Source organism: Canis aureus, chromosome 26 (assembly GCF_053574225.1).
Source record: "Canis aureus isolate CA01 chromosome 26, VMU_Caureus_v.1.0, whole genome shotgun sequence".
Classification (NCBI taxonomy): Eukaryota; Metazoa; Chordata; class Mammalia; order Carnivora; family Canidae; genus Canis; species Canis aureus.
Window position 1 is genome coordinate 32820468 of NC_135636.1, and position 23034 is coordinate 32843501.

General features: G+C 50.2%; 1 protein-coding gene across 1 annotated transcript; it reads left to right on the forward strand.

The window, feature by feature from the left end:
* Positions 1 to 411: 411 nt before the first annotated feature.
* Positions 412 to 21735, forward strand: FAM83D (family with sequence similarity 83 member D). Its single transcript, XM_077873158.1, has 4 exons — positions 412 to 914; positions 12737 to 12904; positions 17838 to 17962; positions 20321 to 21735. Exons 1-4 carry the CDS (start codon positions 438 to 440, stop codon positions 21303 to 21305), a joined length of 1755 nt encoding a protein of 584 aa, XP_077729284.1. The 5' UTR covers positions 412 to 437; the 3' UTR covers positions 21306 to 21735.
* The last annotated feature ends 1299 nt before the right edge of the window (positions 21736 to 23034 follow it).

Here is a 23034-nt window from a genome sequence, read left to right on the forward strand (position 1 = left end):
GCACACACCCAAGCTCCGAGGGCCCAGGAGCCGCGCGGCCAGCAGGGGGCGCGCTAGGAGGGCGGGGGCCGGGCTCTCCGGCTTCCGTCCCGCCGCCCTGGGCAGCGCCGCCCCTGGGGCTCGGCTGACCCTGCAGAGCTCGGCTCCCCGCGGGCCCGCGGCGGGAACTACTGACGCAGACGGGGCGGGGTCTCCACGTTTCAATCCCACGCGGCGATTCACGCTCGAGAGCCGCCGCCGCCGCCGCCGCCGCCGCCGCCGCCGCCGAGGCGGGGGCGGGGCCAGGCCGCGGGGCAGCCAATGGCAGGTCAGGGGGCGGGGCCGCCGGCACCGACAGCCAATGGGAGGGCCGGGCCGCGGGCCGGTTGGATTCAAAGGCGCGTATAAGGCGGCCCGCGCCGGCGCCCGCCGACCCCGCGCATCCGTCCCGGGCCGCGATGGCTCAGCGCCGCGAGGGCCTGGACGAGCTGCCCGCCAGCTGCCTGTCGCCCTGCGGGCCGCCCAACCCGGCCGAGCTGTACAGCGAGGCGCGGCGCCTGGCGCTCGAGGAGCTGCTGGCGGGCGGCCCCGACGCCTTCGAGGCCTTCCTGCGGCGCGAGCGCCTCGGCCGCTTCCTGAGCCGCGAGGAGGTGCGCGCGGTCCTGCGGGCGGCCGAGGGGCCGGGCCGGGGCGGCGCGGCGGCGGGGCCCGAGGACTCCTTCGGCTCGTCGCTCGACTGCTCGTCCGGCACCTACTTCCCGGAGCAGTCGGACCTGGAGCCGCCGCCGCTGGAGCTCGGCTGGCCCGCCTTCTACCGGGGCGCCTACCGCGGCGCCACGCGCGTCGAGGCGCACTTCCAGCCCCGCGGCGCGGGCTCGGGCGGCCCCCACGGCTGCAAGGACGCGCTGCGCCAGCAGCTCCGCGCCGCGCGGGAGGTGAGCGCCCGCCTCGGGCCCCGGCGCGGGGGGCCCTCTCCGGGGGCCCCCGACTCGCCCCCCGCCCCTTGGCTCACAGGGACATGGGGGAAGCCTCAGCCCGCAGGGACGGGAGCGGCGTCCGAGGTCCAGCTCCCGAGAGCCACATCCCGGGGGGCGGGGGGGGGGGGGACTAGAACTACTCCCAGTTCTGCATTTCAGTTAAAACCGGAGACCGGATTGCTAATTTTCCTGGCCGGCAGCCAACACCGGATCCCAGCTCCTAAGAGTTGCGTTCCCCAGGGAAGAAGTCCAGAAAGGTCGCACTCAGGACAACCGCGGCGGGCGTTGGCGTTGTCGCCAGCCACAGCTCCGGGTCCTACCCTGTAGAAAGCACACACGTTCCAGCGCTAACCTGAGAAGCCTGCCTCTTTCCCTCCGGCCATAGGCCAGAGGAGGAATGGCCCCCTCTGTGAACGAGGGGGGCTGCCCCGGTTGGTAGTCTCCTAAAAAGCAGATAACCCTGCTTTGGGTCATCTCTCTTCACAGTGGGTTTTGGTGCTGTTGTCTGGAGTCTTACTGTGGGTGGGGTGGGCGGTCTGACTGCAGCAGGGTGCTGGGGACCCAGGGATCTGGGGGAAAGCGTGCAGCACGCGACGGTGGGGCGGGGGGGGGGGGGCAGGGTGGGTGTGGCCGCAGCGCCTTAGTCCAGAGCCCTGTTCGCTGCCGCCCAGCTTAGCTGCCCACTGGCAGCGCCCATCTTCCTGGCTGTCAACTGTGCCAGGGACACACGGGCAGGTAAAGCCCCAGGCCCCGGGCCTTGGTTACACTCAGCAGGGCACCTGTGGCTTAGGATCTCTGCATCCGGTCCGGGAACAAGCCCTGACTCTCACCAGGGTTCTGTGCTTTTCCTGACGGGGTTGCATTGGGTAGAAGGTAGCCTGGCTTAGTGCCTTGCCTTTGAGGGAGTAGGTGTGGTGGGTAGGCTGAAGGTCCTTTTGACATCGCAGATGCTTGACAAGATTAAAAAGATGGAGAAAGGCACGATGGTGGGGTGAATTTCTAGAGCTCGCTTCCAGGAGGAAAATTTGGGCACTTGGAAGTTAAAAGAATTATGAACAGATCTCCCCGTGAAAGAAGGAGGAATTGCCTTAACCTCTGGCCTAGCTCTACTTTTTATTGGCGGCAAAGGGGCCCTGGGGCTGAGGCCAGAGGGAAAACTCAACTCACGTGCTGGCCTTGGAAGGGGCTCGAGGCTGGTGCTCAGCCTCCCTTTGTTCTGAGGGCATTCTATAATACTGGCATTCCAGGTTAGGACCTCCTGCCCTGTTCTGTGCCGTAGTTTAGCGACATACTCATATCTTTAAGATTCTGTATTTGGAACCTGGGCGATTTTAGTGGAGAAAGGTGGTACGTTACCTTTAAATCTGATTGATACTGATATTTTCAGCATCTCTGCCAGGTGCCACACTGCTTGCTCATTCAGCACCTACTGGGTGTCGGATGCTGTGCCAGGGGCTGGGGCCACAGGTGAAGGGCATGATGCTTGCACTTGAGAGTTGACAGTCTGCTGATGGAATGGGTAAGGAAGTTGCTACAGACGGAAAGAAAGTGTCAGGTGAGGCGGTAACCTTGGAGTTGGGTCTAGAAGGATGCTGGGGGCTTGCCAGGCCAGAGGATAGAGACTGTCCCAGAAGGGTGAAAGGACACAGCAGCCAGGTTCCTCACAGCTGGAGCAGAGAGTATGTGAGCGTTAGTGGTAGAAGAGGAGGCTGAAGGGAGACCAGAGCCAGGGTTTGCCTGCTAAAGAGCAATGGGGAGCCACTGAAGGTTTTGACAGAGGAGTGTCATTAGATTGGTGTCCCTGAACAGTAATTCTGGTGGGGGCATGAGGGAGGATGGGTTAGAGAGGGCTGAGGCTGGTGTCTGGGGTGCTTGTAGGGAAGAGGGCACAAGGACCTACTGATAAGAGGGTGGTGCTAAGGCAGTGCTGGGCGGTTGGGTAGGGGAACAGTTTTAATAACAGGACTTGATCATTCAGTAGCCTGGGAGGGTGTTGAGGAATGGGGTAGGAGAATAGGCAAGGAGAAGACGGGAGAGGCAGAGTTGGGGAGGAGAGAGGTTTTTTAGCTTGGGTGGGCAGCGAGGCCACCAAGTTAGTCTACAGGAGAGAGCGAGACTGAGAGTTGGGACCAGGAGAGGAGTTGGCTTTGAGACATGCTAACCTTGAGGCCTCAGAGACCATCTCCTCTCTGCTCTCTAAATGCTCTCTGCTAAACAATGTTCCAAATAATTCCAGGGTAGGTGCACTTATCTCCACTCCACAGGCGATGGAGCCGAGGCATAGAGAAGTTGCCCCAAGGTCACAAAGCTAGGGAGAGACAGAGCCCGGATGCAAACTGAGGAACGGCAGCCCTTAGCCACTGACAGCCCCCACTTTCCGCCTTGTGCCAAGTGGAGATAAGGCACTGTCTCTGTCCTCAGGTGGACAGGCCCTATGGGGGTCAGAGGTAACTGCTAATCTGGTGGCTCGGCCAGTACTGCAGCTCTGGGTAGAGCTGTGCTTTGTGGACACAGGAGTGGCGCCGTCACTCTGGCCACATCCTTTGATGTACCTGTGGCAGCAAGGACAGTGAGGATGCAGGTCTTAGGCTGGTTCAGGATGAGACGAGAAGCCATTAGGCATCCGTGTCCTGATGGTGAAGGCACCTGCTGGTAGGATTGAGCACTTCTAGTGGGTCAATTTCTGTGCTAACCCCTTTACCAGGATTCTCCCATTTACCCTCTCGCCGCTAGGAGGAGGCCACATTAAGAAGAGACCCGGCAGTTAACTTGCCCAAGATCACAGGATTAGTAGGGGACAGATCTGGGCTCCAGCCTGCCTGCCTAGCTCTGGAGTCCGTGCTCATAACCACTGCTCCACACGGACTCCCTGCCATGCGGGAGGATTGGCACCTTGACAAGTTTCATGGCACCCTGACAAGTTTCAACAGGCCGAAGCTTCTTAGCAGTTTCTGAAGATCTGGACATTTTGTTTCCGCGATGCATGTCCTATAATCGGCAAAACGACTAGGGCAGTACTACTTCTGCACTTGTGGGGAAGAAGCCTGGAGTGGTCAGGATGCAGGCACTTGGGAAATGGTAGTGTCTAATCCTAGCTTTGCAGCCCGGACGGCCAGTTTTTGGATCCGTTTCGTCCTCACCCAGCACTCCTGCTGCATGTGGGGTGTCTGGCACAGTTGGCGGGGAGGGGAGAGGCGGGACAGAAGATGGCAAAACCGTTTGGGCGATTCCACCTGCCTTTCCACTCGGCGAGTTCTCGTCCCAGAGTAGGTGTGACTGGGGCTGTGAGTCGGCCAGGCCCTCCATTGGCTCAGTTTCTGTGCGCCTTTCAAAGTTTGGGCATTCCGCCACATGAGTGAGACACGGCGTTTAAAACACGCACGATGTATGTGCAGCGTGGCTTCTGAATGCAGGCTGACTACTGACCCGGTGCTCACTTGAGCTTCACCAAAGCTGGAGGAAATACTGCTTTGCATTTGAGAGCCAAGAGGTTGGCTTCCTAAGGAACGTTTAGAATAATTTGGAGCCGAACAAGATTTTTCCCTGACACACCTACTCTGGAGTCTTTCCCTGTACTCTACTGTGTTAGTTGATGAATCATTTTGTTCTTTGTCTCTCCTGCCATGTGAATTGGTGTGTGGCTGGACTCTGGCCCCTGTGAATCAGGTTGGAGTAGAGACTTTCCCTGGAAGTGCTGCATGCCCTCGATGGGCGATGGGTTTCTGCAGTGGTCCTTGAGGGGTATTTCTGGTTTTGAATGGGAGTTCCTGGGCAAAGCTCATCCTGCCAGGAGGTTCCACACCCCTCAGAGGCACGGTTCTTACCAGCTGCCTGTGTTCCAAAGAGGCCCTTGTGCAATGAGGCACCCTTGGGCATCCATTTGATAACCTGAGCATTAGTAGAAGCAGTGCGTGACGAAGCGTCCTGTCAGGAGGAGTAGCCGCTGAGAAATCTGTTGGAGGCCCCTGGTGTGCATGCGGATGTATCAGAATTTGGGCCCTCCTGATCTTGCTTAATGCTCCTCTGAGTTCCAGTAGAATCTGTCCGGTGTGATCAGTTCCTGTTCTGGATGCCCCAGTCAGCCCAGAGCAGGATTTCTCAATATTACTACTGTTGATATTTTGGATCAGATAATTCTTTGTCCTGGAGGGCTGTCCTGTGCATTGGATCCTGAGCAGCATCCCCGGCTGCTACCCACTAGATGCTGGAAACGCCATCCCCCGCCAATAGTCAGGATATTCAAGAAGTCTCCCTCCCAAGGAGGGATAGGGACCTATTGCTTAAAGGTTACAGAGTTTCTGTTTGGGGTGATGAAAAGGTTTTGGAAGCAGACCTGGTGATTGCACATGTTGTGAATGTAACTAATGCCACTGAAAATACCCTGAAAATCATGAGCATGGCAGATCTATCATATATTTTACCACAATTTAAAGAAATTGCCAAATGTCCCCTAGGGAAGGAAATTGCCCCTGGTTAAGAACCACTGGCCTGGAAAGTCTATCTGAGGCACAAATGTAGGATGTACCCCAGCAGACAGCATTGCTACTTTTTATCTCTTCTTTTGATTTTATGTATCAGGTGAAGGATTTTGGAATTGATGGCTCTTTCTTTTTCTCTTTCTTTCTTTCTTTCTTTCTTTCTTTTTCTTTCTTTCAAGTCTGGTGGTGGTAAAATACACCAAATTTACTATTTTTACCATGAAGTGGCATTAATTGTAGTCACATCTTTGCAGCCATGGCCACTGTCCACCTCAGGACTGTCATCTTCCCGTACTGAAGCTCTGTCTCCATTGCACAGTGACTCCCACCCCCTTCCCCTCAGCAGTGCAGCCACCCTTCTGCTCTGTCTGCTGTTATTCCTTCATTCTTTTCTGATGTCTGTCACATAGCAGAGAAGCTGCAGGATCATCCTGGGTCCTTTGTGGATATGGGATCAGTTCTCTCACTAAAAAAAGTACTGAGTGTGCAGGCTTTTGTAAAAATCCTGATGCAAGTGGTAGAGCCCGTGGAGGGGAATTTGGGAATATCCAGGAACATTTCAGTTGCATTTACCCATCGACTCTGCACCTGTGTGTCTGGTCCAGAGACACACCGGCAGAAGCATGAATAGACACGTGCAATAGGCTTTTTGTTTGTGGCACTATTTACAACAGTGAGAGACTGGAGGAGTGGAAGTAGAGGAGCAGGGAGTAAACTGACCCATCTGCGGGGTGGCCCTAGGAAAGGAGCTGTTCTATTTACTGTGACTGAGTGTCTAGAGCTGCAACAACCACTGACATCCCCATTGGCCATCTGTAGCTATTTCAATTTATATGAATTCAAATGAAATATGAAAAATCCGGTTCCTGTGTATCTTAGTTGTATTTCAAGCATTCAGTCTCTGCTGGTAGCTAGTGGCTACCGTGTGGATGGCACAGACAGAACATTCCTGTGGTCCCAGAAGGTTCTGTTGATCAGCACTGCTCTAGAATGTGGTGTATCACATGCTGCCTTTTACCTGCAGGGGGGACATGAACACACACATGTGTATACGTAATACACATCGTTGATGGTAAAGTACGTGTGTACATACGTAGGCATACTTATTTATATTTAGCAAAATGCAAGACCATCTAAGGACAGATCAAAGTCACTATCGTGATGGAGAAAGGAGGCACAGGGATGAGGATGGGGGGTAGGTGACTCTGGAAACACCCTGTTTTGTAGATCGGAGTTTGGAACCAGGTAAGTGCTTTCCATAAATAGAACATAAAGAGAACTCAGAACAATAGCCCCCTGAGTCCCCCCAACCCCTCTGGATGCTGCTGCTTTCTAAAAGCCTAGCTGGCCTAAGTACTTCTTGCTGAAACACGCCGGAGGAGATGCAGCTGCCGGTGGGTCCGCGAGGGCAGGCGCTGCTCCCTGCCTGTCTGGAGAGGCGCGGTGCACACTGCGGACCTGGGCCATGCCAGCGCCTCCGTCCCGGTGCTTCTGTGGTTAGTTGTACGACTGCGGGGAAACACCACCCACACGCTAATTCCGGGTCGTGGTGGACATTTACTTTGTCACTTTGTTTCTAAACCCTGAAGATAATACCGAGTCACTTACACACTTTTCAAGAAATTTCAAGGAGGTGATATCTGTTCTATTTAAAACCTGTAATGAATGGGGAGAGCACGAGGGTGTCCAGAAGCATAGGTGGCAAGGGCACCGGGGGACCGAGGGAACTGGGTCTGAGTGGCACGTGGTCAGTGTGAAGTTCAGCAGCTGGGCTGTCGCCGGGCAGGCCGAGGCTCTCCGAGTGTGCACAGACCTGGGGTAGAACTCCACACATGTGGCTCACGTGCCCGTGCTTTCCGGCTGCGGTGGGAGGAGGGGAGACAGGTGTGGGAAGAAGGGGTGATGGACGGGAACTTCCCGCTTCTGGCAGAGGGAGAGCTGGAACGAGGGGCCCTACACCACCCAGCTAGAGGGCGCTGATCTCAGGGAGAACCACCTGCCTGGGGATAGTGGCAAAACTGGGGATCAGACTCACAAGCTGCCGTGTGAGGGCTTCCTGTGTGCTGGGGGCCGGCCGGGGTTCTCTCTGGGCTGAACCCGCGGCAGAGCCTCCAGGACAGGCTGTAGTATTTGCAGACAACAGAAGGAAGCAGAACTTAAGTATCTTGCCGGAGGGTCCATGGTGCTGGAAGGTGGAGGAGCCAGCACCCAAGTCTAGGTCCGCCTCTGCAGCCCGTTCACCCAATGCCTGTGTTCCCCAGGTTTCCTGATGAAGTGCATTCTCCGTTACTCGGCAGTACCACCTGCAGAGAGAAGGGGCTTCCCTTCTAGGGCTGGGGCTTCCAGGCTTCCTTAACATTCCTTCTGTGAACTATTTCGTGTCATTTGTCATCGTCTCCTGATGGGATCCATCCCATGTCCTTTGTGAAATACGGTACTGATCCTTTCAGGATGTATTCCGAGCTCTCAACCCCTTGGACACTAAACCTTAGACTTGTTTAGAATCCTATGTAATCTAACACTCTTAATAGGTGGCTCTGGAGTCGCCCAGACCTGGGCTGGGATTCCAGCTCCCGCCTTTGCTTAAGTGTGTCACTGTGAACAAGTTACCTAACCGCTCCAAGCTTTATTTTTCTCATCAGGAAACCAGAGATAATTACTGGGGTTTTGAAATCCCGAGATATCTCTTTAGAGCTTTTATGCAAGAAAGCCGATGGAAAAGCTTCCCAGATCATGTGAAAATGAACAGAAATGGTTTGTGCTCATCCCGAAGACTGAAAATAGCACGGTAGTTGCTGCTGTATAGCCGTGGATCACTGGGTCCCTTGGTTTAAATCACCAAGGGGTAGTTGGAGTGACCGGATGAGGGTTGTTACCTGTGAGCATGCTGTGGGACTTGACACAGGTGTGGCTGCTCTAGATGTGGCCGGAGAAGTGCCGGAACTGTAGGGTACTGGGTGACAGCTTCTGGCAGTGGGATGTTTCCTCCTTGCATATTACATAGTGACTGATTCGCACCGAGTTGCCAATGGGGATTGACCTTGAATAGACACTCAGAAGCCCCCCTTTTTAGAGCTTTCTAACCCTTAGAGGTTGGGCAGGCCCTTTACAGCACAGGCTGGGATAGTGACTGGGGTGGGGGGAAGGGCTTGATGGGCATGGGATGCCCACTTTCCAGATGTGTCTCTCCCTTGTCCATCCCATGTGATGTGTCAGGGAGTGGGAGCAATGGCTGGTTCCAAGTCCAGGTGTCCTTCCAGGGCCCAGCGACCTGCAGCAGGAAAGTAGCACCTAGGACACGAGTCTAGCCTTGGAAAGCAGGCACTCAGCTGGCCTGTGAATGAGTCCAGGCTGTTGCTGAGCTTGGTGGAGAGAGTGTCCGTTCAGAGGTTTGAGGGACCTCAGGTCTAGTGTAGTCTACGGGACTTGACTGCACGGGGCTGGAGTGGGGAGGTGATGGGGGAGTGGGGTGGGCTCTTCTCTGTTGCAAGCCTTCTGCTCTGGTAAGACAGGAGGGGATGGGTACAGGGAAGGTATGGAGAGAAATACCTCCATCCACCCTCTAAACACCTAGCGTTCAAATCCAATTATTTTCAACACGTACAGGAAAGGCTGGGCCTTTAAAACCAAACAAACCAATAGCTAATTGGATACGTACTCACCACCTAACAAAGGCGGTGTTTGTACATTTGTTTTGATAAGTGGTGAATCAAAGTCCAGTTTAGTAGGCGCCTTACTCTCTGGGCCCTGCTCCTGGGTCCCGGTTTCTAAGCCGGCCAGCCGGGCAGGGTTTCTCGGTCCCTTCCATGGGCAAGCTGGGTGCACGACCACCAGCCCCGTGAGACTGGGCGTCCTCTGTGTCCCTCATCGGCCTGGCTTTCTTGAGGTCAGTGAATGAGCCTTGGCTCTGTCTTCCCTGAGCTTTGTCTTGTGAGCTCTGCACACAATCCTGTATGAGTACGTTCAGTCCTCTGAAGGTTTTACTGCTGCTCCCGATGCCTTCCATAGCCTTTCTCTCAGGCCTGTTGGGTGTTTTCTGTTTATGTGGAGATGAGTGTGCCTCTACCTCCCCCCAGCATACCCCCCCTCGCCTCCAGCCTGCATAGTCCGCTGCCGGGCTCTTTGCATGGGCTCCTTCCCTTCTCTGCAGCCCTTGTTGCTTCCTGCCTGGCCTGTCATGGAAGCCTCTACCACTGATTTTTCTTCCTTCAGCTGTGAGTCCTCCTAAACATTGCTGAATCTGAAAAATAAAAATATCTGAGTGCCTTCTGGGTTGTAGGAGATGGGGCCAGACCTCCAGCCTGCACCAACCTATCTTCTAGTAGCCACTACTGTTGGGTTCACCACTTCAAACTCCTTACTCTTTTCGGGGGGTAGGATGGGGAGGGGCAGACGGAGAAAGAGAATCTTTGTGGAGCCTGACCCGGGGCTCGATCTCACAATCCTGAGATCATGACCTGAGCCGAAACCAAGAGTCAGGTGTTTGAGCCACCCAGGTGCCCCTGGAGCCCCTTACTCTTACATTTTTAAAAGATTTTTTATTCATTTGAGAGAGTGAATGAAAACACAAGCAGGGGGAAAGGGGAGAGGGAGACGCTGCTGAGCAGGGGGCCTGACGCAGGGCCCTGGGACCATGACCTGAGCCCAAGGCAGGTGCTTCACCGACTGAGCCCCCCATGCACCCCTCTTTACTCTTTTTTTTTTAAAGATGTATTTATTCATGAGAGACAGAGAGAGGCAGAGACACAGGCAGAGGGAGAAGCAGGCTCCCCGCCAAGGGAGCCCAATGCAGGACTGGATCCCGGATCCCAGGATCACACCCTCAGCTGCGGAGCCACCCAGGCGTCCTCCCCTGCCCCCCCTCCCTTTTCTCTTTTTAAACCTCCCCCTCCATTGCCTGTTTGGTGATGACTCTGGTTGGCACTCAGGCCCTCCACCATCTGGCTCACCTGAAGGCCCCTCAGCCAGATCCTGCTGTTCCCTCTCACACATGTTCTCTGTTCTGGCCACACTGGCCCCTACCCCATCATTTCCTGCCTCTCCCTCTGCTGCCACATGGTTTTCTGCTCCATTGCCCTCCTCTTCACTTCTTCAGCTGTGAGTCCTCCTAAACATTGCTGAATCTGAAAAATAAAAATGTCCAAATTGGGTCCTTATTTGTGATTCAGCTCAAAGGCCCTCTTCTCCAGGAATCCTTCTTTGCTCTGGTAAACAATTGAGTACCTGTAGCACCTGCACCACAGCAAGGGAGGGGCCTCACTGTCTCCTCCTGTCCTCAAGTTCCCCTGATGAAATTGCCTCATTTTGCCTGCCTGCATCTCTTGTCCCCCCTTTGCAGATAAGTCTGGTATCTGTCAGATTCTTTATAGCTGTTTTTCTGCCTAGCCCGGGGTTTGGCTCACAGCAGACTCTGAAGAGGTGCTGGCTGCTTGATGGAGCACCTGCATTATGCCTGAGCTAAGCCCTTTTCGTCTTTGTCTCATGTAATCCTCACGACAGCCCTTAGACGTAGATGCTGTTATTATCCATCTCTTCCAGAGGAGGAAACTGAGGCTCAGACAGCTGAAGAACTTGCCTAGGGTCACACAGCTAGTGTGCTCCAGAGCTTGGATTGATGCCCAGGCCTTTCTACCTTTGTCCACTATGTTAGATGACCTGGATACAACTCTGCACGGGGTGCCTAAAACCACATGGGAGGATGTAAACTTCTTTTAAAGATTTAATTATTCATGAGAGACACAGAGAGAAGCAGAGACATAGGCAGAGGGAGAAGCAGACTCCTTGTGGGGAGCCTGTTGTGGAACTCCATCCCAGAACCCAGGATCACACCATGAGCCTAAGGCAGGTGCTCAACCGCTGAGCTACCCAGACATCCCACGGAGGATGTAAACTTCTGATGATGCCACCAATTCAGAGAGAACACTGATTTTCAGGGCACCTGGCTGGGTTAGTCTGCAGAGTGTGCAACTCTCAATCTCAGGGTTGTGAGTTCAAGCCCCGTGGTGGGCATGGAGCCTACTTTAAAAAACAAAAAACAAAAAACACTTACTTTAAAAAATTGTGTCCGGGGGTTTTAGCCAAACCCTTCCCCAATAATAGCTCAACAGTTGGGGCTTCATCAACACTGGGGGGTGGGTGGGGGGGGTGGGAAGCCGTGGGGAAGGCAGCCATAGAGAGAAATTGGTCTTTCCAGACTCCTCATAGCAGTGACTTTCCGGAGGCTGGCATTTCATGGTCCCTCATCCTGGTAGTGAGACTAGTATGTTGGAGAAAGACCAGAGAATCTCCTGTTTGTCTCTGTGTTGGTTCTTGAACACTCCCCTCCTTAAGGGATCATGGCTATCAGGTGCTGTCCTGAGTCCTCTGGGGGACACAGAGCTGAATCCATCCCATTCCAGGGCCTTCATTCCAGTAGGAGACGCGAGACCCATAAATAAATGCCTTAATGTTCAGAAAAGGAGTTAATGTCTGAAGACACACAGTTTTCACTGTTGAAGTGAGGAGGAGGGAGACCCCCCTTCCAGCCCAGGCTGCTCCTAATGCTGGCTCAGGGAGCTGTCTCCTTGGCTCCAGGCCTTGGCTCAGGCCCTGGCTCTGGCTTGGTTTTCAGGGACTTGTACTAAGCCTACACACCACAGCCCTGCCAGGACTTCACTGAACGCCCCACTCTTAAACCTGCAGAGGGTATGATGAGAGGCTTGGCCCCGGGAGCAGCCTGTTCCCAGCAAGGAAAGCCAGGAGCTGGCAAATGCCTCCTGTGTTGAACTGTCTGGATGGCTCCTACCCTGGACTGGTGAAAGGAATCAATGAACAGATACTTGAGGGGTCTTTTGTACCTTGCACTTTATGTAACATAGTCATTTAATTCTGACCGTACACTTAGTTTGCAGACTCAGGGCCAGACGTTGGAAATAACTGTAATCTGCCTAGGGCTGCATGGCTCAGGCAGCTGTGAACTGATGCTGAGTGTGGAAGATTGAGCAACAGGCATGAATGGAGATATGGTGTTAGGGACAAGAAAGGACTGGTCCGAGGCAGTGCGGAGGACAGTGGCTGGGAGGTGGTCTGGGGGTTAAGTTGAGCCAAGTCTGGATGTATAGGGTATGGTGGCCTGAGTGTCTTTGGAGATGGATGTATCCATGGTTGTGGACAAACCAGTAGTGCAGAAGGTGGGCAGGGGTGCTGTAGGGCAGGGAGTCTTTCCCGGCTCTGGGTTGGGCTCCAGAGTCTGGTCAGTAAGCTATAAGCTGGTGTTCCCATGAGCTGACAGCTTGCTCTTCCCTATGTTGCCTCACTCTGTAGGTGATTGCGGTGGTGATGGATGTTTTCACGGACATTGACATCTTCAAGGACCTGCAGGAAATAAGTCGGAAACAGGGAGTCGCTGTCTACATCCTTCTGGACCAGGCTCTGCTCTCGCAGTTTTTGGATATGTGCATGGATCTGAAAGTGCATCCTGAGCAGGAGAAGGTTTGTGTTACACATTTCTAGTCTCCCCACAATCAGCAGTGACGACTGAATGTCTGAGACCTACACGGTCTATACGGTGGTGGGTGGGGGATCTCCATTCCAGAAGAGGCAGCTGAGGCCACGAGCAAAACCATATGCCTGAAATCTCACAGAAAAGAAACCCTAGGGTATGCAAGCTGGTGCAGCCACTCTGGAAAACAGTATGGAGTTTCCTAAAGAAGTTAAAAATAGAGTTACCTTATGATCCAGCAATTACACTACTAGGGATTTACCCCAAAGATACAAATATAGTGATCTGAAGGGGCACCTGCACCCCAATGTTTATAGCAACAATGTCCACAATAGCCAAACTACGGAAAGAGCCCAGCTGTCCATCGACAGATGAATGGATAAGGAAGATGATATATATACAATGAAATATTACTTAGCCATCAAAAAAAAAAAAAAAGAAAAGAAATCTTGCCATTTGCAACAATGTGGTTGGAACTAGAGGGCATTATATAAGCTAAATAAGTCAGTCAGAGAAAGACAACTATCACATGATTTCACTTGTGGAATTTAAGAAACAAAACAGGAACATATGGGAAGGGAGGGAAAAATGATTAAATCAGACAGGAAGACACCATAAGAGATTATTTTTTTTAAGATTTTATTTATTCATTCATGAGAGACACAGAGAAAGAGGCAGAGATATAGGCAGAGGGAGAAGCAGCCTCCCTGCAAAGAGCCCAATGCAGGATTCGATCTGAGGACCCCAGGATCCTGGGGGATCCCAGGATCCCTGAGCCAAAGGCAGGCGCTCAACCACTGAGCCACCCAGAGGCCCCTATAAGAGACTTAATCATAGGAAACAAACTTAGAGTTGCTGGAGAGGAGGGGGTGGAGGGATATGTAACTGGGTGATGGGAATTAAGGAGGACATGTGATGTTATGAGCACTGGGTGTTATATGAGATGATGAATCACTGACCTCTATCTCTGAAACTAATAATATGCTATGTGTTGATTAAATTTAAATAAATTAAAAAAAATTACCACCACGACTAGGAAAAAAAAAGAAACCACAGAGTCAGGACTCAAACCTTGCCTTGCCCCTCGTGTCGTGCTCCCGCCTAACCAGGAGCTCAGTTCTTGGCAGCGTGAGGTGCCTGAAACATGCTGCTTTTGACAGAAGCAGGGGCAGGGCCACCACTGATAGAGCCCCTGCTTTGTTCTTGGCACTGTCCTAGGCTCCTGACAAATGCTCTGTGACTTAGTCCTCACGGCCACTCTGTTGGGGAAGTGGTGGCACAGAGAGTCCAGTGTCTATAATGAGAAAGGAGTGGGATAGGGTGGGTGGACCTGCCTGCCTCTAGTGCCACTGTTCCTGACCATGTCAGGTGCTGCCTGTCGGTTCTTGTTATTCCAAAATTAGGCTTAGGGCACCTGGGTGGCTCAGTCGGCTAAGCATCTGCTATAGCTTGGGTCAAGGTCCCCCGGTCCTGGGATAGAGCCGCTTGTGGGACTTCTTGATGGGCCAGGAACCTGCTTCTCCTTCTCCCTGTCTCCCCCCTCATGCTATCTCTCTCAAATAAATAAATAAAATCTTAAAAAAAAAAAAAAGGCTTTCTATGTCCTTTGCTCTGAGCATGAAAGTAATTTGAATTTAAGTAGTTAAATGTAAGCTTACATAAGTCAGCTAGCTTGTTCTCTGTAGTGGAAAGAGGCAAGAAAAATTATCATATTTGTTCTTCATCTTTTTAAATCAGGTATCTTAATGTGAGCCCTGATTTTGGGGCTTAATTCATCATTGGTTCGTCACCTTCTCTGAGCCACTTAAGTGTTCTGGAAATAAAGCAGTAAACAAACCAAACTAAGAATTTGGGCTTTGGCCACTGGCTACTTGCATAGTGGATGTCAGCCTGCCACCTTGGTATTATCAAGTAACTTGGTCTACAAAATTTGGCCATTTAACTTCTCCAAGAGTTTTTGGGGGTGGTTTTCCCTAATGAGGAACCTAAGGATTGGATTTAATTAGGTAGTTACTTGTTGCTGCTGCTACAAAGCAAATTCATGGTGAAGGTAGAATTAGAGCTTGGAGCCAGAATGAAATGAGCCAGCCGTGTGACCCAGCAGTAGTTGAAACCAGAGGCCAGGTGGACTCCAGGAAAATGCACGTGAGCACAGAAAAAGCACATTATCATCCAGACTGTGACTGCTCTTACCCAGAGCCAGGCAAAGCAATGCAGGATGCCACCGTGGAACCCCGAGGCTCCCTGTCTGAAACTAAGGCTGTGTGTGCTATGTGTGCTAGCAGTGGGAAAATCACGGAGCGTCTCTGGCCACAGTTCTGATCGGGAGACTGACTCCGAACCGTCTACTCGGCAGAAATCTAGCATTACCTACTGACTCAGTTGCACACTATTGATTGCTGCCCTCGGGAAGAGTCGAAGCAGGGTCTGTACCATTGGACTCAGTAATATTCATAGTGTCTTAACTACTTCCTAGAGAAGCACCGTCTTCTCTGGTGCTTCTCTCACTGGAGTATGTCTGCTGGGTAATCTGTACCCTCATCCAGGGGAGCTGACCTCTGCTGTGCCCCTGGCTCTGCAACTGGTTCTGAATGTCGAGTGTCCTGTCTGTAGGAACTTGGTCACATATTTGTGTGTAGACATGCAAAAGTGCTTTGGCCACAATCACAGAGGCCTGTACTATATTCAGGTAAGTGCCAAAGGGAAAGATGTACACAACCATGCCTAGCTACACCCATAGTGATATTTTTTAATGCTTATAAAGCTTGGATCAGGAATCAGCCTCTCCTCCAGGAAGCCCCTCACCTTGCCCTCGCCTGCTCCAGTGTGTACCTCTATGGAAGTTCCTAGTTTGTTTAATTTTATTTTAAAATAATTTGATTGACAAAGGAGTTACAAATATAAGGAATTCCTTTTTTAAAAATTTGTTTTTTAAGTAGACACTATGTCCAACATGGGACTTGAACTCAACAACCCTGAGATCAAGAGTCACATGCTCTATCAACTGAGCCAGCCAGGTGCCCCCAAATATAGGGAATTCCTGAATACTCTTTGCCCAAACTGTCTAAATATTAACATATTAACAAGCCTTCGTGTGAATTTCAAAATTGAGAAATAAATTTGATCTAATACTATTATCTCCTCTACAGACCTTACTGATCTCACTGATCATTCCACGAATACCCTTTATCTTGTCCAGGATCCAACCCAGGACCATATCCCCCATTGGGTTGTCATGTCTCCTTAGCATCCTCTCATCTGGAACTATTCCTCTGTCTTCCTTTGTCTTTTAGGGTGTTGATGCTCTTGAAGAATACTAGCCAGTGTTCTATAAAATTTGGGTTTGTCTGACATTGCCTCATGGCCAATTTCAGATTATTTGTTTTGATAAGACCACAGAAGTGATGTTATGTCATAGCATAGTGTTTTTGTTTTGTCTTTTGTTTGCATTTTGAAATAATGACAGATTCACTGAAGCTGCAAAAGTGATTGGGGTTTCCATGTTTCCTTCATCCAGTTTTCCCCAGCGGTTACATCTTATGTACCATAATACAAAATCAAAGGCTGGAAATTGGCATTGGTACAATGTGTGCCTAAAGTTCCATGCCATTTTATCACCTGTGGACATATGTGTACCACAATGCAGAACTGTTCTATCACAGTGATCTCCCTCTTGCTTCCATTATGGTCGCATCTCCTCCTCTCTCTGTGCCCTCCTCCCCATTTTTAACCCCTGGCAACTAGTAGTTTGTTCCTCATCTATAATTTTGTCATTTAGAGAATGTCCTCTAAATGGAATCATACAGTATGTGAGGTTTTTTTTTTTTCAAGACATTTATTTTAGAGAGTGTATGTGTGCAAGAGGGGAAAGGGGCAGAAAGAGGAGAGAGAGAATCTGAAGCAGATTCTGTGTTGAGCACAGAGGTTGACATGGAGCTTGATCTCTCGATCCTGAGATCATGACCTGAGTCAAAACCAAGAGTCAGATGCTTAACCGACCGTACCACCCAGGCGCCCCTGTATGTGACCTTTGTAGATAGGCTTTCTTCATCCTGCACAGTACCTTGAGATCTACCCAAATTGTTGTGTGTATAGTAGCTTGTTGTTTCTACTGCTGAGTCGATACATGTGGTATGGTGGTAGCACACTTTGTTTAACCAGTCACTCACTGAAGGATTTGAGAGAATTAAATGAAAAATTTTAACATTTCCTTTGGATCATGTAGGATTTCTAAAGGTATATAGTTCCTATGGTACTGATTTGCTCCAAAGAATGCAGATGGTCTTGATATTTTACATACCATTGGATATAAGTTTTTGTGCATCCTTTGACGAGGGTAATTATGCCTACAGAGGCCCCGTGGGGCCCCAATGTATTGGTGCCCTTTTGGTAAACTTGTTCTTATAAGAGATGTGATATTGCTAATTAAGCCATGTGTGCTATGAGTGTTCACCCTCGGAAGTCTTGTGTTAGGGCTTGTCCTGTTCTGTGGGGTACCTGGGGATGGGCTGTTATTCATTAACTGATGCTGTTAAATAAAAGGGCAGGGGAAATACCATCTTAGCTTCTTTAAGCCTTTGTTAAAATGATACTTATTACTAGCATGTTTTCTTTGAGGATTTTATTCCCCACATTTTGTTTCAGAATCACTTCTTGGATTCTCTTGTGTCCTTTCCTCAAAAGTGAGTCTTCTATTGTGAGTCTCAAAAATCAATGTAAGCCAAGGGCACACAAGACAGACTCAGCCAAGTCGCATTACTGGGGTCACAAGCATGCCTGCTAGTGTGCCGGGTAGGCTGTTACTGAAGGGGACTGGGGGCCGCTCCTTTGCCAACGAGCGTGTCTGTTCAGGAATTGTAAACCAAGCCCTCTTAATCATTTGCTCACTGGATTGTTTCTTTTTCTCCCATTCCCTGCTGACAGCTGATGACTGTTCGGACCATTACTGGAAATACATACTATGCGAGGTCAGGAACTAAGATAGTTGGGCAGGTTCATGAAAAGTTCACGCTGATTGATGGCATTCGAGTGGCTACGGGCTCCTATAGGTAAGTCTCTAGCCTGCCCATGCTTGCTACTCTAACCTTTGGAGGAGGTATGTGCTATATAAAGGTAAAAATGGCTTTTTCCTCTCAATGGGAGCCTTTGTGGCCAAGCATTCTGATAGGTGTGTATCTGCGGGTGTTGAGTACATGAGTCAGAGCCTCCTCTTGCAGAAGGTGGTCTGGGTGTGGGGTGGGTCACCTGCCCTGCCCTATGGGCCACAAAACTAAAGTACAGATGTTGAAACTTGCCTGGAGACCCCCAGTGAACGAGTCCTTGATTCCAGCCTTGGTCAGGCCTATAGTGGGAGTCACTGGGGGTCACCAGTGACAGGAGTGGTCTCAAATTCTGTTCCTTGGGGCCTTTGACCATCCCCTACCCCTTGTCCCTGCTCACTTGTAGGTAGGGGCAGTCGCAGGCCTCGGCATCAGTGTGGAGGACAGCCGAAGCTGTCACCTTACCCTTAAATCCTTCACCTTCCTTCAAGCCTGGTAACCTAGTGCTTGGGTTTCAAAAGTCCTGGTCCCTGTTTCTGGCCCTACCTTTGAAGTCTCTCCTTGGCAGTAGCACTTTACAGCAGGGTGCTGGGAAGTTGAAGAGGGAGGAGATGAATGGTTAACACTGATCTCCAGAAGTGAAGACATACCATGTTTTCTTATGTGGTTCTGATGGTGGTGTGTCTGTGAGTGAGATTGGTGGAGTGCATGAGGTATGTCTTGAGTTTATAAAAGAAAAACTCCTTTTAAAAAAACATGCATCTCTGGGTTATGATTATGTGTCAGCCCTGGGTAAAGGCAGACACGAAAAGAGTTGTGGAAGCTGAGACGGTTGGATCAAGAAACTTGCAATGCCTGTCTTTTCAGACAGTACTGTTGTTGCTCAGAGCAAAATTCACACTCTTCCTTGAGACCTCCTTTCATAAGACGTTTATAAATAACTGGAGGAAACTAGATTTTCACCCAAAATAGGCTTTATCTATGTTATGCAAACTTAGTCTTGAATGGTTTTTGGCTATTCTAAAATATATAAAAATTACATTACTCTCTATAAAAGAAATATGCTACCTATGAGGATGAGGATGGTAGCTTCTATTTGTTGAGAGCATTTCATGATCCTGGTGTTGGGTAGGTGTCTTGTTTGCATGATTGAGGGTTTTCAATTTCAACCCTCACTGAGGGTTTCCAAAAGAGTCTTTCTTCTAAGGCTTCGAAGGTCATTCTCAAGGTAGAATTGCATTAGCAGGGATCCTTGGTTGCCAGAGACAGAGATGATGCTATATTCTATGATCTCTCATTTAAAACATCCTATTCTTAATACAAACTTTTTTATCACTGGGGTGATTGCAAGTGTAGAAAGCTAGTTTGAACTACTTTATGCAAAGTAAAATTTATTGAGTCCCATAACTTGGAAGTGTAGAAAGGTGCAGTTGGTTTTCAGCTCGTCTTGACCTGGAGGGCATACATTTATCAGAATATTGTCCCCTGGCTCTGCTTTTCTCTAGCTGATCTTTATTCTCAGTCAGGCTATCCCTTTGAAGGCAAAGATCCAGGCTTACTTACATAGCCATTAGTAGCTATCTCCCAAAGAGAGAGACTTTCTTTCTGTTTGCATTGTCATCAGTCCTTGAAAAATTAGTTGGGGTGGGTAGGGTTTTGGTACTAGAGGAAGGAGAAGGGATGCTGGACAGGCAGGACCACTAATTCTGAATCAACAGTGTCATCCTTAGAAGGACAATATCATCTCCCTTTGGAAGTAGCAGTATTGGAGGAGCACTCTACTAGCCATTCTTTTTTTTTTTTTTTTTTCTTAAGATTTAATTTATTTATTCAGGAGACACACACACACACACAGAGAGAGAGAGAGAGAGAGGCAGAGACACAGGCAGAGGGAGAAGCAGGCTCCATGCAGGGAGCCTAACGTGGACGATTCCGGGTCCCCAGGATCATACCCTGGGCTGAAGGTGGTGCTAAACCACTGAGCCACCAGGGCTGCTCTATGCTAGCCATTCTTAATGACTGGGGTCTAGTCTAGGGTCTACCACTAGCTTCCCATTGTGACATCACTAGCTAGTTTCCTCACTTCTAGTCCTTTCTAGTTTTTAGAAATCCTGAGGCTGAGGAGGTGTAGGTCTTAGTGTGTTGGTTAAACAGCTGGCCTTTTAACTTCTCTTAGTGCATACCTATGTTGTATACTGGAGTGAGGCCAGTTGGATTTACACTGCATGGTAGGTGTGCGCTGTCACCCAGCTGTGACTCCTGGAGCAGGATACCTGGGGTTTATTGTTCAGTTTGACAGTAAGTAAACCTAAAGAGATTGCTCATCCTTACCAGCTTCTCTTTGTTTGTTTTTAATCCTTAATTAAGTTTTACGTGGACAGATGGCAAATTAAATAGCAGTAACTTGGTCATCCTGTCTGGCCAAGTGGTTGAACACTTTGATCTGGAGTTCCGAATCCTGTATGCAGAGTCGAAGCCCATCAGCTCCAAGCTGCTCTCTGACTTCCAGATCAGTGGCAGGTTCGACCATCTAGTCGACCGGAAGCCCCTGGCTAAGGAGCTCACGTTGGGCGGCCTGCTGCGCCTGCGGCTGGCCCGGCTCTCAAGCACCCCCAAGAAGGCCGAGCTGGGGTATGAGGCGCCTGCTGAAGGCAAGGCAGAGGCCAGGCGCCATGATTCCGAGTCCTCTACTGTCAGTGACGAGGACCTCAATGGCCTCAGGGACAAACCAGAGGGCAGGAGGATGACCGAGGCCGCCACTCAGACGGAGCCAGGAGAGGAGGCACCAGCAGTGAGCAGGAGTGATGTGGCGACCCAGGCCAGCATGGCCACGGCGTGTGCGGGGACCCAGACCATGGTCACCACCAGGGCCGCGACCTCCCAAACCGTGGTTCGGTCCACGTCAGCCACCACCCAGACTGACGTGGACGAGAATGTTCTCTTTTCTCAGGGCACCCAGTCTAAAGAAGGATCACCAGTATCCAGGATGTCTGTGTCCAGATCTTCCAGCCTGAGGTCTTCCTCCTCTGTGTCTTCCCAGGGCTCAGTGGCCAGCTCACTGGGCTCCCAAGCATCCAGCAGAGCTGCTGACCTCGTCCCCTCTGGACATGCCAAGTTCTGGGGCACCCCTCACTTGGATCTGTGCTTACGAGACTCCTTTAGGAACTTGAATCAAGAGCGCCAGTTTCACTTTGCTGGCATCAGGTCCCGGCTCAACAACATGCTGTCCATGCTCTCCAGGAGAACCTTCCTGACTGAGAACTACCTTGGTTTTCATTCCGGAAATGTTACCAGAGCGTCGGTGAATCTGCTGGCTGTGAGAGATATCGCGTTGTATCCCACCTACCAGTGAAAGCTCAGCGTTCAGCCCTCCGGGTCCTCCAGGCACCCACCTTGACAGCTTGTTCCCTCGACCTTTGGTCACTCCGATGTTCTCTGAGTTCTATAAACTGCACATTATTTTACATGTTTTTATCCTATTTTTGTCACGTATAAACCAGGTGTTGGTTTTATGGTTGAAACACTATGGGTTTTCAGTTTCTTTGCACTATGATATTGATAACTCTTAAAGGGAGTGTTTAGGGTTCTCAGGTTAATTCAGGTAAGAGAGAAGATATGTTTTGTTTTGTTTTTTCTAGATTTGTGTGCTCTTCTGTTTTAGAGATTTGAACACCAATTTTTGTGATCAAAATCCTGCTTAGAAGACACCATATTGTCTGTCTTTTCTTTAAGATATCTATGTTCTTAGCATTAAATAAATATAAACAACCTTTGTGTGGTGACTGCTCGAGTATTATTTTTCCCATCTGATACTTTTCCCTTTAACCCTGGGGGTGTCACAAGTAAATGCATGAAATAGCTATTTTTGCAGGGTTTTTTTTTTTTAAATAGTGTTGGGATGGGGAAGAAGTAGATGATCCAAAGTGCTGAAAGAGAAAATACCCACCTAAAAGTTAGAAGACATAAAATTAAGTGTCAGGGTCGTGCCTTCCTTAATGATAGGAATGTCAGTGTTACTGTTTAGTTCGAAGGAGGGAACTTGCCAGGAACTGCAGGTCTTTTCATGTGCTCTGCTTGTCTTTTCTTCAAGGAAAAACCTTGAGCTATTTAGACAAGAACCTTGGTTCTCTGCTTTTCTGTCCAAGGCGGCCTCATGTGCATTCCTGGATTCATCCCTGATATTAATTCTAGTGGCCCCATGGGCCTCATTTCATCAGATGGGTGTATTGACAATGATTTAGCAATCTAATATCCTGGAGCAGGGGCAGAAGAGGACACTGACAATTATCCCAGATTCCTGGTCCGGTGGCAGGCCATGCAACTGGTTTCTACACCCTGCTAATCAGGATCGGTATGGCTGGGGAATCCTGTTTTTGCCCAGTCTTGTTGGTGTGGACAGACCAAAGCACGAGAATTAAACGGTAGCTTCCTCCTCCTGATTTGGCCAAAGCAAAAGAGATCTGTAACAGGGAAGGGTGTTGTCTGCCACATAGGCACATGCTAATGCACCCAATTGTGAGCATGCCTGTGGGTTTTCATGTGTGTACCAGGCCTCCATTATGGTCACCAGGTTATTTGCTGGGTTCATGCCTTAATCTGGGCTGAGGCTGGCCAGACAACCGGTTCATGTCTGGGTGTAAACAACTTGGGCCTAAGCCTCACACAGGCATATTGTTGGTTGAAACCATTTGCAGATTGAAATAATTTCCTATGTTCTGTCTTTGACCTCACAGCAAAGTATCACTGGATAGCTGTTATTCCCGATAACCAGGCAAAGAAACTGAAGCTCAAATGAAGCGGCATATACTAGGTCACAAGGCTGATTAACAGTGATGCAGGCATTGAACACAGGTTTTCAGATTGTGAGTCCAGTACTTGGTTGTATGACTGTCTGTCTGCAGGGAGTGTGGAGGCATTACCGGGTGTACCTTGAGAAATGGCAGTTAATACACTGATGAACTGAGACATTGGGTGTAGAGATTTAAATAAACTTGGAAAAAAAATAAAGATGACCCTGTGAAGTATTCAGACAGAAACCTGATGATAAACCCTATGACGTTTCTCTGATGTGTGCCCAGACA